General features: G+C 42.2%; 1 protein-coding gene across 10 annotated transcripts in view; it reads left to right on the top strand.

The window, feature by feature from the left end:
* The window catches only part of NLGN4X (neuroligin 4 X-linked), a 306,762-nt gene extending 289,014 nt beyond the window's left edge, over positions 1-17,748 (top strand). For all 10 annotated transcript variants that reach the window (XM_025435839.3, XM_025435843.3, XM_035711464.2 and 7 more), the window contains 3 exons: positions 766-951; positions 4,442-5,231; positions 13,987-17,748. In XM_025435839.3, coding sequence (XP_025291624.1) covers positions 766-951; positions 4,442-5,231; positions 13,987-14,836 — 1,826 coding nt within the window. In that variant the 3' untranslated portion in view covers positions 14,837-17,748. The remainder of the gene's footprint in view (positions 1-765; positions 952-4,441; positions 5,232-13,986) is intronic.
* Positions 17,749-19,035: the final 1,287 nt, after the last annotated feature.

Below are 19,035 nucleotides of genomic sequence, written 5' to 3'. Positions count from 1 at the left end.
ATATGCATTGTCATTTGGCTAAGATGAAAGACTAATGCATTTCTGTGAGATTCGAGTATCGTTCCTATAGGGGAAAGACAGAGGCGCATGCTAAGTAAGAGTGGGATCTCATCATGTCTATCATTTACTTTGAAACATAAACATTAAAAGGAATTACATCAAAATATCAGTAACAAATTCAATGTCAGAATGCCCCACCTTGCTTTTGTTTAGACATGCACACTCTCTCAAACCCAGACAAAAACACATTCCCCCAGCCCAATGCATGCCATGATTTTCCCCCAGGAAAAAAAAACAAAAACATCTTTTAGGAGATGCCCTGAAAAACTCCTTTTAGGAGAGTTTCTCACATTGCAACCAACGTGTGCACAGGAGTGATAAGTTGCATCCCATAAAATTTATAATCTCTGGTATGATAAAAATAAATAAATATTAATATATTTATATTATATTAAATATATAAGTATATAATATATTTAATATTATAAATATTTTATGCTGATTGTGTCAGATATGGGAGCCCCATACCAAGTCACAGATGAGACGTTTTATCATAGGGTGCACAGAAACAATAGTTATCATAACACTGATTTACACCACATAATCCGTCCCACCATGAAAAAGGCTCTCCAGTGGTCCTTCTCATTTCCAAGGAGAACAGCCAAGGACGAACGGGGTAAACCAGGAGATGTGTTTTCAAGTGCCAGCGATGCGCATGTCCTTTTTGATGGATGACAACCCAACATATCCTGTGTTCTCTTGTAGGGTTTTTAAGTACCGGTGACCAGGCGGCCAAAGGCAACTACGGGCTCCTGGACCAGATCCAGGCGCTGCGGTGGATTGAGGAGAATGTCGGGGCCTTTGGCGGGGATCCCAAGCGAGTGACCATCTTCGGCTCGGGCGCGGGGGCTTCTTGTGTCAGCTTGTTGACCCTGTCGCACTATTCAGAAGGTAATAAGGGCATCCCTGCATGGCTGCGCGACCCCCCAGGGCTGAGAAACAAACACACATCGAGTTCACATCCGAGGTGCCGGGTGGTGGGGTTGCCCTACGTCTCTCTTGCAACCTCCACCAAAAGTCCCCAAAATGACGTGGACTCCCATGCTTCTAAGTCACCTGTCTTTCCCCGTTAACCATGATGCTGGTTGCGACAAGGGCGACAAAATGACCTCGTTAGAAAGACCAGCATTTTGCACCTGCCTTTCTGACTCGATTCGGTCAATTTTCAATTTTGTCATTTTGGTCAACTTTACATTCGGTCAACTTCTCATCTCAGTTTGAGAAAGGTAACACAGAAGACAGTTACGTGGCTAACGGTTGGAGATTTGTACATTTGGTGAGCAACGTGGCCCCTGACCGTGTGATTTTTAAAAGTCACTTGTCTGGCTTGCATGGGTGGCTTCATCCATTAAGCATCCAACTCTTGATCTCAGCCCAGGTCATGATCTCAGGGTCTTGTGATCGTGCCCTGTGTCAGGCTGTATGCTGGCATGGAGTCTACTTATGAATCTCTCCCTCTGCCACTCGCCCTGCTTAAAAAAAAAATTAAATTATTTTTAAAAAGCCAGATTCACCCTAACTCATGGTGGCTTCTTCAAGTCCATTGGTGAACTGTAGAGTGAAGGTGACCTTGAAGCTCACCTACTCAAAGCCATCATTTATAGAAAGGAAATGGACGCTGAAAGAGGTTGCACAACTGTGTAGGGTCACACAGCAAGCAACACAGCCAGGGAAGAACCCAAGCTTCCCAGACCCCGATTGAAACCTCTTTCCTTCATTCTCCTCCGGCTATTAAATATCGGGGAAAAACAGAGGTAGTCTTGATCTTCTGTGCAGAATAGACTTGCCCTGCGGGTTCACGAACATCCGTGCACAGAACAACTCTTGGGACATTCCCGATTGCCTCTCCTATGTGCTATTTTACTTATCAATTGCATTTCCCCTTTCATCTTCTGTTAAGACCATCACATTTCCTCTGAAGGTATTCGGGGGGCCTTAGGAAATTAAAAAAAAAAAAGTTCAGCTTGAGTAGGAACTCTAACCAGTCACGCACACCGATGTGACATGTGGATTATGAGCGTAGTTAAAGACATTCAGAATTCACCTGTCAATAAGTTGCTCAGTGCAGGAACCATGAGCAACCATCAATCAAGTCGAAGCTGACAAGGTTGTAGATCATTTCATAATATCTAAGGAGAGGTCAAATAGGGGCTCACATTTATGGGAACCCTTCATTTTTACAAAAATGAAAAAAAAAAAGAAGAATAACTAGAGGGGTCATTGGTAATATCAATTCCCATAGCATTCCAGAAAATATCTAGACTTTCCCATTTGCCAACTGATACAATCTGAGTTCTCAAGTGAGCAAGTAAGGACCAGCCTCCATACTAATCAAACACAGTAAACTAAATCTAATCGGAGGAAGAACATTAATTACTTAAATCAACAAATCGGAAATGATCGAGCTCTATGGCAGGGCTGTGCCTGGGTCACGTCTCTGCAAAGCAGTTTTTCAAAACAACCCAGCAATATATGGGAAGCATGACAAAAATACCCAGACTGTCGGCCTTAGGATTGTACTTGTGGCGATACAGTCTACGAAAACAATCAGCACATGCATGGAGAATGAGGTTTTCACGAGGATGTTCGCCACAGTATTACAGCAAAGAAGCAAATGAAAAGCTCCAAGATTCAAAAGACCAGGAGATTATAAGGAACAGGTGCATTTGCTCAAAGGAACAGTCATTAGCTTCAAGAATAGTGGAGGAAGTGTACAGGAGTCTGGGAAACCCAGTGTCAACGTTAAGCATTTATTGGACTCTGTTGTACGAAACAGAGCATTGAGGGCAAAACAGCAAAGTGGGAGTGACACCAAAATGCTAAGGTGACTTGTATTTTATGGTATGAATTATGGGTGGCATTTTTCTTTGTCCAGTTTTTCAAGGTTTATCGGGAATTATATTTTGCGACACACACAATACTACTACCACTACTCCTCCTCCTCCTCCTCCTCCTACATCAGTCATGGCCAATGACTGTGAGAGGATAAAAAAATAAACCACATAACTTGTAGCAAAACTTTTCTAATTCTCATTGTTTTAACTTATGAAAGTGTTTGATAGATCAAGTATCGACATCATTTCCTTCCCGAGCTTCAACACATTAATCTTGAGAGCCGAACGCCCAAGTCCATAGGCGCGCATCTCCGAGAGCATTATCGGCTTTGGGAGATTGGCCCCCAAATGACTTTGATGATGCATTGAGCAGGGCCAGGTCAATTTAAAATCTTCTCTTGTGTGTCATCTTTGGGCAACGCTCCAGTCTTTAGAATCACATCTTCCTGATTGCAATCATGTTTTCCTCACTTGATTGCTTGCATGACCTTAAAACTCTACAGGGCATGAACTTCTGGGCTCCCAATGAATTATTCTTCTAGCAACTCCCGAGGCATCAGAGCTACATCACGCTGGAATTCAAGAAAATGTCAGGAAGAGATAAGAAACCGAATGCTATCATTTTTATACCCTATCATCTCTCGTCCTGTAGTAGTGAGAAAGAGAGGGCGTAATTTTTTTTTTTTTTTTTTTTTTTTTTACTTACTGACATTCATATACCAGGCTGATCTGATACAAAATTGTAAGCTACACAGAATTTTACTCATCAAATTGCCCAACTTTTTTTTCACTTCTCACCAAACAGACATTTTTAACATGTGGCAGAAGCATGACAGAAAAGTCTGGGTTTTGAATTGATGCAATTTCGAGATCAGTGATTTGTCGGTGGGGGGGGGGGGACCCAAACATTTCAGTTGGGCAATCAAGTGAGGATTCCTTTAGGAATCGCTAATTTAATTAATGTTTTGGTTGTAAATGTTTAATGCCTTTAATATATGGAAGGTGGAAATAGAAATACGTGTCTGAATTGATACTCTGGAATTGATTTTAGTGGATGCTTTTTCCCCCATAATGAAGTGGTACCTGCTTTTGCAAGGGAGGCAAAACGGTCTTTGACGTCTTCTTGGCGCAAAGCGTATTTTTTAAGGAATGCGGGAGGTGATAACTCTGAGAGGCTTTATTTACAGCATGTGGGGATGGGGATGCCAACACTACATGAAATTGTGGAAGGATAAATGGATTGCACGATTTTTTTTTTTACCACTGCAGCTAAATTGTAAATGCAGTTTCATTTTCTTAAACCCTGTGTGTATGTGTGTGCGTGTGTGTGAAGAGTATCGCGGAAAACCAAAGTCCAGCAGGAGGGGGAGGGGGAGAGAAAGGGATGGAAACGAGTAAAAAAAAAAAAAAAATCCTGAAAGAGCTGAATGCCACTGTACCCAGAAATTCACATGGCCGGAAGACAATCAGAGCCTTCTTTGCTAAGTAAAAGCTGCTTTTCTGTCTTTCGGGTTTTCATTTGCATGTCTACAACTTTGCACCTGCAGGTCTGTTCCAGAAGGCGATCATCCAGAGCGGGACCGCCCTGTCCAGCTGGGCAGTGAACTACCAGCCTGCCAAGTACACTCGGATATTGGCAGATAAGGTCGGCTGCAACATGCTGGATACCACGGACATGGTGGAGTGTCTTCGGAATAAGAACTATAAGGAGCTCATTCAGCAGACCATCACCCCGGCCACGTACCACATTTCCTTCGGCCCCGTCATCGACGGCGATGTCATCCCGGATGACCCTCAGATCCTGATGGAGCAGGGCGAGTTCCTGAATTATGACATCATGCTCGGCGTCAACCAGGGGGAGGGCCTCAAGTTTGTCGATGGCATCGTGGACAACGAGGACGGCGTGACGCCCAACGACTTCGACTTCTCCGTGTCCAACTTTGTGGACAACCTTTACGGCTACCCAGAGGGGAAAGACACGTTGCGGGAGACCATCAAGTTCATGTACACAGACTGGGCTGACAAGGAAAACCCGGAAACGCGTCGGAAAACCCTGGTGGCTCTGTTCACTGACCACCAGTGGGTGGCCCCTGCGGTGGCCACCGCCGACCTGCACGCTCAGTATGGCTCTCCCACTTATTTCTACGCCTTCTACCACCACTGCCAAAGTGAAATGAAGCCCAGCTGGGCGGACTCAGCCCATGGCGACGAAGTGCCCTATGTTTTTGGGATCCCCATGATCGGCCCTACTGAACTCTTCAGCTGTAACTTCTCCAAGAACGACGTCATGCTCAGCGCGGTGGTCATGACCTACTGGACCAACTTCGCCAAAACTGGGTATGTGCTTCCCACGTGGGCTTCTTATCGCTCTTCTAGTGTGTCCGATCCCTCCGTACGAGTGTTGCTCCCGTGAGTCAGTGCCGCAGACCATGCTGGCATGCACACACTCACACACACGGTGACGGGGGGGCCTCGTTTGTCCTCATGCCTCAATTGCTTTGCATCGCCAGATTTTTACTCCTGTGCTAGTTGCATTACTAAAAAGTCTGCTTCCCACCTGCTGCTTCAGGGTTGAGACATATACGGCAACTCTACTGGATGCTGGTCCCAGAATTTCAAGTCGACTTAGGACCTTGTCTTCTTTGATAAATTGTAGAGTTATCAAAACCCACGTGCCACGTGGCAAATTGTGCTTATTGTGTAGCCAAGAGGATAAAATCGATCTCATAATATATCTAACAAGCACTATGCATGTGTGTATATACTGTATATTCACACATACATATGTATGAATGTATAGGGTTTCTCTACACTTATCGGATTTATTCCTAAATATATTTACAAATATACTCATTCATTTAAATTTGTCACACATGTTTATTTCATAAATAAACACATATTTCATATATATGTGCGTGTATATAAATATATATATATAATATACCTCAAAGGGGAAATTTGTTGGCCAAATATAGTAGGAAATATACAAGAGCCACACATACAACAGGTCCCACCCATGTCCTATTGAGCAGCATCCCTGCAAACAATAAGAGACTCCCCAACATTTCAGACAGCTGCAAACATCACAGCATCTTTTTGTTTTTCTCTTGTCTAATGGCGTAATTGTGGAAATTAATGAGCTATCATTCTGTTCTACCTGCGTGTAACTCTGTCATTAACCTTGAGCCTCTTGCGCTGAATTGAAATTAGAGATGCCCACAGCTCCGAGGGTTGGTGAATAAATCAGAGATGCCCACAGTGCCGAGGGTTGGTAAGCCTCCCCGGGACATGCCAGGAGTCGGAAGGAGGCACCCCCGGCTGTGACAGCCCAGCACTGCCTGACTCCCACGCACCTGTAGAGACAGGACGTGGGGATGCCGAGGGCTCCCATGCTTAGTTAGGGCTCTAGCCGGTATCATTCTTTACATTGATTCCCAACATTGATTGGGTGGCAACTGGCTTCAGAATATTTTGTGGTCTTAGGGGAAGTATGGCGCCCTTATAGAGTGCCACGTGTACTGTGTGGATACCCACATTGAACTGCCAGATTTTATGACTTTGGTCTGAGAAAGGCTCACATGGACGAGAGAGAATGTACAGATAAGGAGACAACTGGGGCAAGTCAACAAGTATTTTTACATAATCCTTGTTTATTATATTATTATAATATTCCTAGGGCTGCTGTAACTGTGTGCCACAAACGGTGTGGATTAAAACCACAGACATTTATTGTCGCACAGTTTGGACGCTAGAAGTCCAGAATGAGGGTGTTGACAGAACCCAGCTCCCTCTAAAACCTCTGGGGGAAGGTTTTGTGCTCCTTCCTGGCTCCTTCTGGGTGGCGGGCTCCCTTTGGCGTTGCTTGCTTCTAGCTACATCGCTCCAGTTCCTGCATCTGCATCCGTGGCGGTCTCCCTACGTGTCTCTGTCTTTAGATGGCCATCTTCTTATTAGGACATTGGTCATAATGGCGTAGAAGTCCAACCTGCTTCATCCTATCTTCACTGATTCCATCTGCGATGAGCCTATTTTCAAATAAGGTCACATCCCGAGGGACTAGAGGTTAGCCCTTCAGCCTATATTTGGTTGAGGGGGGAACAGTTCAACCCATCAGCCCAGTTGTGTCTTTGAACTCAGATACGTGGTACCTTTTCTAGCAAAGTGTCACATTCTTGAAGCAGAAAGACTCACACGGCCATTTCCCAAATGATGGTCATGCCCATTCGCTACACTGGCACCCACACATAGCACTCTTTACCTAATATCTAAACACTTCATTGTTACTTACCTTAGTTAAAACCACATACTTTCTTCCCTTAATGTGTTTGGGAATGAAGTTCATATGATTTTCTTAAATGGGAAGCTACTCTCATTCATCACCAGTGTAACTGAACCATTAAAAAACATGGTAAAATCCAAACAAAGCCATTAAATTCTCATTAGCTCCTCTTGCCTTGCCAAAGGCTCTGAGGCTGATGATCTCGTGAGGTTTAAAAAAGAAAGAGAAAAGATAAAGGAAATTAATTAGTGTCACGCAATGGGAAAGAGCTCCTAGCGCCAAATGGACATTTTCACCAAGACCTATCAAAGACTGAGCCAGGATTAAAAATACTGCAACATTTTGGTATTGAGGGCTTTTTCATGCCCTAACTTTGGTTCCTAAGATCTCTGTGCCTCATGCCTGTAGTTCATGCCTCACATATGGGGAGCATAGACACGGAGCTGTAAAGCAGCCTGGGATTCAGCACTGGCCTAAGACACGCATGTGGCCACTCGTGGGAGGTGCTCAGGGTGCTTTTGGCTTTGATGAAGGTGCTAAAGCAGATAGAACACATGGAGAAAGAGTGAACAGAAGAGCTGAGAAGAACAGCTCTCCTCTGAGTGGAGTCTAGAACTTGAGTGAGAGTCAAGCTCTCGCCAAGCGAATGAGAAAGAGACGATGGGGAGCTTTGGATGTCGGTCTAAAGGATCTGGGCTGGATCCAAACAGGAGCTGATTTTTGCTTCTGCAGTGCATGCGGATCACAGCTGAAATAAGACTTGGGGATATTAATGCAGTGAGTTTCCTTCATTCATCTGGAAAGGTCATTGAAATGATAGAAATCATTGTTAGAGGAAGAACTTCCTCCAACGTGAAATGCAGAGTACCATTTTGCAGTGTCAGTAGGTGAGAACATTTCCATAGCCACGGGTTTAGCAAGAAAACGGAGGCTTGAGTGGATACGCAGTCCACCCATTGAGGTGTTTGTCAATATATGGCAAAGTCTTAAGAGGCGATTGCTAGTTCTTTACTTAAGTCGGGCAGGGATGCAGTAAATCCTGGGTAGGGGAGTATTTCCTTGTCCCCGGGAGACCACTTCAGTGGTGCGGAGGAAGATGAGCCAAAATGGTGCCTATAAGGGAACAGCATAGGATAAACCATGTCTGATGCAACTGTGTGAGGGGCGGTGCTGAACTCTGGACTCAGGCCATGATACACAGACCATGATGGAATACCCAGAGGACCATCAACTGCCCCCTGTAAGCACTAGAGAAGCAGGAGCTGCGTTATAAGAGTATCTCGCCATCCCCCTATCACAGCACGTTGCTACAGAGAGAGGAGTACATGGCATCAGGACATGCATCTCCATTATCATTGGTGTTGCCTCCAATCTTCCGTACCTTTCAGGCAGCACACTGGTGTCCTTATCGCTCATGCAGCAGGCAAGGCAAGTGTACACCCGTGCTTCTTTTGTACAACCCAGAGCTCAACAGCTGTGACCTTATGTCTAGGTTTAAACATATATATTACTCGGTAGCCAACTTTGTTGTTGATCACAGAAAAGTAAGGTTGGGAATAGGCATGTAAGAGGGAGGGAGGAGACTTCTTCCTAGCTAGGAGGCTGTTTCCATGATCCAGGCTAGAAGTTGCACCCAAAACAATGCTGGAAAACAAAACAAAACAAAACAAAACAAACAAAACAAAAAAAACAAACAAAAAACCAAAACCAAAACCTAACAAAAAACACAGGGCAGACATGAAGTACTAGTCTACAAATAAAGCTGATGTGGAAAGTTTTGATAAGAGGGAAGTAACATCAAGGAAAAAGTAAAACTTATAAAATAAATTATAGGAAGAATTAACATGTGTCATCGAAAATCTCTTTGGGAATACGAGACCCAACTGGTCCATAGAATCCATGGATCAAACAGTGATTTGGTTTGAGCTCTTTGTGGGAAGAAGTGCCAATAAAGGCCGCACCAAGGAATGCGTGGTCTCAATAGAACACATTGCAACAAGCAGCACTCTGCCCAACCAAATGCTGCATTGTCCATGATGCTAACTTCAATGGTATTAGAGTTGAGAGAATGGAAAGATAGCTCTGGCACGGCAGATGCAGCAGCCAACAGAGATTTCAATGATTTGATCGTTCTCAGGATGTTAGTGTAAGTCTGCATCAGACGCCGTGACTTTGGATTTTGTTGGTATCCTATGGGGAATTGGTACTCAACCTTTGCAAAAAGCAAGAGGCTCTTAGGGCGGTGACTTAGGGAGATCTGTAGCCCATGTCTGGTGTTCAAATGACGTTTATCGCCAGGAAGCATTTTAAGCTGAATGAATGAACATCTCTACCTGGTGTGCAGGTGGGGATGTGTCATTGAACACATTTTCTTGGTGCCTAGGGTAGTCTTCTTAAAGGTCTAACAACAAATAGTCAGCTAGTACCTTATGGTAGGTGTAAGGAGGATCTTATACCACCAAAAGGACCCTCTCAGAAAGTGTACTGATATTTTCTAAAGAACCCACAGTGCCTAACTCTAGCAAATAAAATGGATCACAAGAGCTTAGAAATGCACTTGACTGTCCAATGCCAAAATGATGCCTCAAATAAATTGTGACAGGTGAAAATGTGTGTTTCAGGTGCTGGGGAATGTGGATGCAGATACGCATTGGGGTTTTTACAAGGCAGGGAAGACACGTCCGTTTCTTTCTCTCCTTAATCATTATGATCTTTAATTTTACTCATGGAAATTAAAACATGCTGCATGCGGAAGTCAAGTCTAGGAAACAAGACACTGATATTGCACTCAGGGGTCTTGCTGTCTTTGGAGTGTTTGACAAGAAAAATGATGGACTTTCATAAGCTCTGTGAGTTTATCTTGGGTTAAGGCTTCTGACTGTGCATCTCCAAGAACTTTAATAGATAGATTGTATCAGCCTAAAGCTTACTTATCTGGATTTTCAAAATCCTCTGCTCTATTCTTTGAGAACAAAATAAATGTGTTTCTTTACCTTTCAAATGCACACCGAATTTCATCAAAAATAGTCCAATATCCAACATGAACAGAACACTCTCTTTCCTAGATGCCCTCTGCTTAATAAAAGGTCCACACAGCTAATAGAACCAATTCAGTGAAATCAGATCAATGGAAAAATAGCAGGAATCCTTACCACCTTTCCTTGCTTTTAGAACAATAACAATTGATGACAAATATTTCCATGGCAGATTCCAGTTAAACAGGAATTCTTTCACAAATTTATTCCAGAAGACTAGAATAAAAGAAGCATGAGGTGCTATGTTGAAGCCAACATTTTTATGAAACGTAAGATTTTTTAAATAAGAGATAAACAGTTTATTTTCAAATATATTAACGCTTATAAATGAACACATGATTAAGAAAACTCATGGCTCTAGGACCTATAATTTTATGTTTTATTTCCTTGACCCATTAGTAAAATAAAATCACTGCAGTTAGTGTGTATTCAGTTAACAGGTAAAATTTATTTTTTTCTTATGTGTTATATATATATGTATATATCATATATAGAGATACAGGACATTTTATGCAGTGTATATTATGGTATACAATATATTTTCATATGGAATATACTATACAGTGTACTTTTATAGAGTATATATTATATATAATATGCAATATTCCATGTATACTGTGGTATAGAATATATGCTACATGCACTACTATGTGTATGCTGTGGTGTACAACACACTATATATAATATATAATATATTGTGGTATAAGTATAATTTTATTCAATGTATACTATACACAACATACTATATATGCTGGGATGCTGGGATGCTGGGATACTATACACAACATGCTATATACTATAGTATACAGTATATACTATACACAGCATATAATACACTGTGGTATAAGGTATACTTTTATACAACGGGTACTATAGACATTGCATATGCTATATGCATAGCATAATCATTGCATATGCTATGATTGATAACATATATAATATGCAAATACAGTATACCACATATACTGTGGTATAGAGTTTTATCCAATGTATATTATAGATGGTATATATTATATATGCTATGATTTATAATGTGTACAATGTATACATATACCAGATATACTGTGGTATACAGTAGAGTTTTATACAACATATACTGTAGACCGTATGGATTGCGTGTGCCATGACGTGTGATGTATGCAATATACAGACGTAGTATACCAGATATACTGTGGTATACAGTAGAGTTTTATACAACGTATGCTATAGACCGTTTGGATTGCGTGTGCCATGACGTGTGATGTATGCAATATACAGACGTAGTATACCAGATATACTGCGGTACACAGTAGAGTTTTATACAACGTATGCTATAGACCGTTTGGATTGCGTGTGCCATGATGTGTGATGTATGCAATATACAGACGTAGTATACCAGATATACTGCGGTACACAGTAGAGTTTTATACAACTTATGCTATGGACAATATATAACAAAGTGCATGTGCTATGATTTATAATATGCAATATACAAATGTAATAAACCATACATACTGTGCGTACAGTAAATCCTACGTACAGAGCACAGTGTACCGTATATAGCGTGGTATACAGTGTACCTTCCCATGGCATGCGCTATATACTAGATGTGCCATGGGTATTACAGTATATTACTTTATAGTCCTCTCTCCCGAAGCCAGTTTTAGATATTCTACTTTACATATTGGCAGAAGGGGATAATATTTATTAAGCTCTCCCTATTTGCCCTACACTTTGCAGGGGTCATTTAACCTCCATCACTGACTTCTAATCCCAATATTCTCACCCCATCTATAGATGAAGACAGGCCAAGAGAGGCCTAACAGTTTGCCCAAGATTTCACAGCTGTAAAGAGGGAGGGTTGCAGAGCATAATGCAGGGAAATGGTTTTGACAGCCTCAGACTGAGGGCAAAAATCCTTCCTTCAGCAAACACTGCACTGGTGGTTACTATATGTTTGCATCGTGCGCATCGCATGGTCATGTATGTGCACTTGGGATCTCGACGTAGAGCTTTCTGCTCCTACAGTCTTCTGGCATGTGAGCTGGTAGGTGGTGGCTTTGGTAACTTTGTACGTGCTGCCAGGAAGTTGTTGCCTGGAAAGTAGAAGTTCCAGCACCCAGGGCAGTAGATCTGGGTGTGCAAGTCCCGGTTCGTCTGGCCTGTACATGATGCCTAAATGTTGAGTACCATCCACTAGGTGACATTTCACTGTGCATAAGCTCAAAATTTTCAAAACAAATAAACACGAAGATGGAGTTTGTCTTTACACTTCGCTCTACCAATCCTAAAAACAAATAGGATAAATAATGTGATATTTTGGGAAGTTGTTATATTAAAAAAGTCGGGGGTAAGGATGTTTAAAGTACAATCTTTTGTGGATTATCCTTTAATGGTCATGATTCTCTATCCTACCTGGGCCCACTTACGTGAATAATAAGACAATTCTTGGGTTCAAAGGTGGCCCGGCACACTTAACATCTACAGAAACCCTCAATTTCTGGCACCGAGTGTTACTTCCTCTCAGCACGTTAACTTGATCATATCTGAAAGCGCGATCTTATCAGAATTCTTAGAATTAATGGAGTGATGTTTGATCTTTATGTGGCTCAGTCTTCAAAAGGTTTTCAGGTACAGGAATATTCCTCTTTCAAATAGAGAGCACACATATGATGCATATTACTATTTCCTCACATTTTGCCATTACAAGGCCTATTTTTAATGAATTTTTAACATACATTTTAGTTATTTAAACTGCAATATGTATTCATCACCTCAGAAGCCACACTTGAGGGACGCCTGGGTGGCTCAGTGGTTGGGATCAGGGTATGATCCCAGTTCTGGGATCGAGTCCCATGTTGGGCTCCCTGTGGGGAGCCTGCTTCTCCGTCTGCCTGTGTCTCTGCCTCTCTATCTGTGTCTCTCATTAATAAATAAATAAAATCCTTTTTTTTTAAAGCCACTCTTGAAAAGTAAAGAGCATGCCTGCTTTTTAAATAATTGCTTCTAAATCAGGATTTCTCGACCTCAATACTATTGACATTTGTGACAAGAGACTTCCTTGTGTGGGGGGTGCTCTTGTGCACACTGGACCCTCTACCCACTCACGGCACCACCCTCCATCCATGACAACCACAAATGTCTCCAGACATTGCCTAATGTTTCTGTATGGCCAAAACACCTTCGGTTGGAATTTATGCCTCAAAAGTAGCTAAACTTGGAATACTGAAAAATTTCCGTATAACACCCATTCTTTTTCACTTTTTCATTGTTAAAGATCATTTGATGCATTTAAAGAAAAAAAAGTACAGATGCTATGAAAATGCCATAACTTTGCCATAAGGAATTAATTTTAAAATAATGGGAAGAGGGATCCCTGGGTGGCGCAGCGGTTTGGCACCTGCCTTTGGCCCAGGGCGCGATCCTGGAGACCCGGGATCGAATCCCACGTCAGGCTCCCGGTGCTTGGAGCCTGCTTCTCCCTCTGCCTGTGTCTCTGCCTCTCTCTCTCTCTCTCTCTCTGTGACTATTGTAAATAAATAAAAATTTAAAAAAAATAAAAAAATAAAAAAAATAAAAAAAAATAAAATAATGGGAAGAGGGGATATTAAAGACAAAATGGCAGCCATGTTTGGATTGAAGCAGAATGTGTCTGTTGTTACTGGGGTACTTGGTGCTGATCAATAAACATGTGATTAGCTGGTTATAATTCCCTGTTTTATTTGATGGAGAGATTTACTTGCCACATGTCGAAGAGCGTGACCTTCTTTCTCTTTTTTTTTCTTCCTTCTGTCCCCAGTGACCCAAATCAGCCTGTGCCTCAGGATACCAAGTTCATCCACACAAAACCCAATCGCTTTGAGGAAGTGGCCTGGTCCAAGTATAACCCCAAAGACCAGCTCTATCTGCATATCGGCCTGAAGCCCAGAGTGAGGGATCACTACCGAGCCACCAAGGTGGCTTTCTGGCTGGAACTGGTTCCACACCTGCACAACCTGAATGAGATATTCCAGTACGTCTCAACAACCACAAAGGTCCCTCCTCCTGACATGACCTCCTTTCCCTATGGAACCCGGCGGTCTCCCGCCAAGATATGGCCCACCACCAAACGCCCAGCCATCACTCCCGCTAACAACCCCAAACACTCCAAGGACCCTCATAAGACAGGGCCTGAGGACACCACCGTCCTCATCGAAACCAAACGGGATTATTCCACCGAACTGAGTGTCACCATCGCCGTGGGGGCCTCCCTGCTTTTCCTCAACATTTTGGCATTTGCGGCTCTGTACTACAAGAAGGACAAGAGACGCCACGAGACGCACAGGCGCCCCAGCCCCCAGAGAAACACGACCAACGATATTGCTCACATCCAGAACGAGGAGATCATGTCGCTGCAGATGAAGCAGCTGGAGCACGACCATGAGTGTGAATCCCTGCAGGCTCACGACACGCTGAGGCTCACCTGTCCTCCAGACTACACCCTTACGCTGCGCCGGTCTCCGGATGACATCCCACTCATGACACCAAACACCATCACCATGATTCCAAACACACTGACGGGGATGCAGCCTTTGCACACGTTCAACACTTTCAGCGGAGGACAAAACAGTACAAATCTCCCCCACGGACACTCGACCACTAGGGTATAGCTTTGCGGTTCCCATCCCCTGCCTCTGCTCCTGCCCCCTGGACAGAGGGAGAAAGAGAGAAGTAGCATCTCCACACGAGGAATGTTTGTCATCCCACTGACTTAGGACAAAAAACAAAAAAGCTACAGGGCGGCCATCGTGTCCCTGTGGACCCATCCCATTGGCATTTCCCAGTATTACGAGATCAACTTCTGACCCTATGAAATGTGAAAAGTATACATTGCTGTTACGTCACGGCTTTAACATCTCCATCTCGCCCGCGAATGCTTAGCGTGACTAGGACGTCGCCGTCTACAAAGGACCTGGATGTTTCCAATGTAACAACAGAAGCTGACACTTTGGGAACTCAGCCAGGGACGCCTACAAAAAAAAAAAAAAAAAATTTTTTTTTTTAATTACAATCGAAAAACAAAACAAAAAAAAGTTCTTTATGTGCCATACGACGGATGGCTCTACTGGAGGAAAGAAAGAGTCTGTGTGGGCTTTTACCCAGCATACGGAGCTGTAATCCAGAGAGAAGGAAAAGTAGGATTTTATTATTAAAAGAGCTGACTATGTAGTAACGTACGTATAGTTCCGTGCAAAGAGATGTTTTGCCAGCCTGGACTATATTTAAGAAACTTTGTAAAAAAAAAAAAAAAATGTATATAGCTGTGAGTTTAAACAAACACACACACAGAGGAAAAAAAAAAAAAAACCCGACCAACAACAACAAAAAAAGCTTTTATTGGTGTTTTGAGTTTGAAAGAGCTTTTAGCAAGTTTGTGATTTCCATTGTGGTCTGTATGTATATAAATATATATATACATTAGTCATTCACCTCTGTTTCCTCCCGGACACAGGAGGGTTTTCTTCTTAATTACCCGTGGTAAGCGAAGACATGGGGCTTTTCTAACGCGTTGCGTTTGTAGGAGGATGTGTGGTGTCACACAGCGGACCCAGACTGTCTGTGTGCGGTGGGGCTCCTTCCCCCCTCCCCCTTTGACGGGTTTCACAAGTGCATGCGACAGCATCCTTAGGAGACCGTTGTTTTAGAATAAACTTTTATTTCCCCGGGTCACCCTTCATGAAGTTGCAACACCAGGATGGATCCCCGGCGTGGAGTCTGTTTAAAAGCTCGTGGAATTAGGAACACGCACGCACAGAGCGACTGCAGCGAAAACAAAATACAGACCTCGGTCTGTGGTTGTGGTTCTTTGAATATGTTCAGGGAGAGTTGCTTCCCACCCCAGGGTCCTGCCAAAAAGCGAAGAAAGCTTGCCTTTGGTGGGGCTGTGCCCTGCCGAGTAAATACGGCTCACTGTTCCGCAGCAGCTGCAGAAGGCGAAGGCGGGCGGCCTACCTGCTTAGATTAGCTAATCAGAGGGAAGGACGGCATGCGTCTTTCCTTCTTCTTAATCCAAGCACTAAGTCCCTTATTTATCCGTAAGCAAGATTTTTTTCTTCCCCCTTTATTCTTTATGTCATTTACCGGATGCAACATACGCTTGTCTGAAAGTAACGGCTTTTCGTGGACTTGTGTCTCAGTCACTGAGCAGTGACCGTGGCAGACAGAATAGAAACCCACAGGAAAAGACAGAACGTGATTTAAAAAGTGCTTGAGTTTTCCGGGAAGTTAGCATAGCTCTCGCTGTCGAGGTGAGATACGGAAATCATTCACCCATTCGCAACTGGCGAGCTGGGGACCAGAGATCTGCCCTCCAGCACCTTCCCCTGCTCCCAGTGTCCTTTCGGTTCCCCCAAAGGAAGAGTCTGAGTGCCACAAAGTGGAAGGAAAACGTAGCCCTGCTTGTATTTTGTCTTTCAAGAATTATTGCGACATCACGAAATAGCAGCCAAAGATATTAGAAAATAACCGTCTCTGGGCTTGACCGTGGTTATTTTGGAAACCCAGGCTTGAAAGTCATTGCTAAGGTGAGGATTCTCCACAAAAATAGTCCGACGTCCTTGCCCCCCTCCCCTCCATCCCCCTCAACCCCAGCCCTAAAAGGAGCAGCCTTTGCCTACTGAACCCCTACACGGAACAAAACCGTAGTGATCTACATCAACGTGTCCGACCACTTGCCCTCTCTAGACAAGGACAGTCCTTAGACATGCATAGACGTCTACACAATCAGATTCTGTCGTTCATCTGGGTTTAAATTTGAGAGTGGTTCTCTGTATATACGTATGTGAAATATGCTAATCCCGACTTTGCACATGGTGAAACCACACTCCTCTCCTGCAGCTAGCTACAGGTGTCACGGATACGAGTTTTGTCCCCAAACCATCACTTTCTGAAGCTATCGTCAGGTCATTTCTGCAAGCTATGTATTTGCCCCAGCTGGGCTCCAGCAAATAGGCTCTCTCCATAAAACTACATGGGAAGTGATGCTTGGCATCAGTGTGGGTCCGGTATGTTTGTAATGTGAATTCCAATATTTGTTTAGTATTTCCAATTGTCTTCTGCTAGCAATATGCACACTAATGTGTCAGGCTTGTGACATTTGGATAAGGAAAAAAAAAAAAGAGTTCTTGTTAAGTGAATAACTTTAGCTTTTACAGAGGATATGATCAAAAGAAATTTAATACACCTTAAATATCTTATTTCTACATGGAAAGAAGTTATAGAATCTTCATAGAGTTCTATGAGAATAAAATATACTTGCTATCTATAAAAAAGAGAAAAAAGAGAAAAAAAATGAGGAAAAAATAAGTAAAAAAAAAAAAACACACACAAAAAAAAAAACTTTCCTAGGCTTTTATTCTTGACCTTCACAGGCACGCAGGGTTTAATGGTTTCTTGGGTTATTATTTTGCGATTTTGTTTTTGATTTTGCCTTAAGTAATGATAGAAGATATATATGGCTGGACACATATGTATAAACTTTTCAGCAGCATTTTTAATAATAAAATATCACAGTATTTTCTAATGCTTTGTGCAAATAATTACGCGTCCGTTCTTTTGTTGTAGGTGGCCTATTTTATTTACTTTTTTTTTTTTCGCCCTCTGACTGCCCTTTTCATTTGAAAAGCTCAGTGGTACATCAGACACAAATGGACACACTCGACTGGTAATGGATTGGTTTCTTACTGTTCTTCCTGGCTCATGATTTTCGTGCCACCACAGGGGAGGTCCTGCCTGGGAAGCCCTGGATGATGACCATGTTCGCTGAATGTGCCCGAATTGGAACACTTGGACTCATTACTGCTGCCACTGCCCGTTCATTCTTACGGTGCTGGGTTTGGCATTAGCGTTTGACATAATCATGCCCTACAGCTTCCAAAGAGCCTTAGTTGAGTAAATCTTCAAGTGACAGCAAGAAATTCTGAGTAGGTCTCAAGAGGCAGAAAATCACCACCATGCCAGGGAGAGCAAATTTGCCAAGTCCTCACGATGCATCTGGCCATCTCTTATCTTGTTTGTTCGCTGCTCACAAGAGCCCCCAGGGCCAAGCACCTGTATTACCCCTTCTTGAAAGTGGAGGACGTTGAGAGTCAGAAGCTCTTAGACACTAGACAGCAGAGCATCGGTACCAAGCAAGATAGTGCGCTTGCAAGCCCTAGTTCCACCAGTAAGGAAGACAGCAGGAATTTCTAACCCAAGTGCATCATGAATTAGCCAATTATCACATAAAGAACCCCAGCAAATCCCATGACTGTTTGCTGCATTTGAATTCTGAATATTTTTATATGTTGATTCAGGTCACTGGCCGAGTATGAGGCAAACAGCATGGGATTTAATATGATTAATATTAATATGCATCTTGTATACATTAATAACTTAATGACATTTAATATACTATATTAATTATAATTAATTAATAGAATTAATGATTATAATATGTAATATTATGATAATATAATCATAATTAATATATAATTATAACATAATTATAATAAAATATATGAAAATATTAAATTATTAATGCATATAAGATACACAATATTAATATATGATAATATAGTCTATTATATAATTATATAACAATATAATTAGAAATATATTTACATATATAAAGATATATAAACATATCTATATGATATATAAAAACAGTGATTGTATTATTGATAATTATATAGTTATATAAAGTAAAATATATATTACTTTTATTAAATTTAAAGTACAGGAAATAAATTTATATATTATATATAAATATACTTAATATATACATAAAATATATAAAGATATATTCTATACCACGTTATATAATCTGCAA

The sequence above is a fragment of the Canis lupus genome, chromosome X (genome assembly GCF_003254725.2).
Source record: "Canis lupus dingo isolate Sandy chromosome X, ASM325472v2, whole genome shotgun sequence".
NCBI lineage: Eukaryota > Metazoa > Chordata > Mammalia > Carnivora > Canidae > Canis > Canis lupus.
This window is presented reverse-complemented; position numbering and strand designations above follow the sequence as displayed.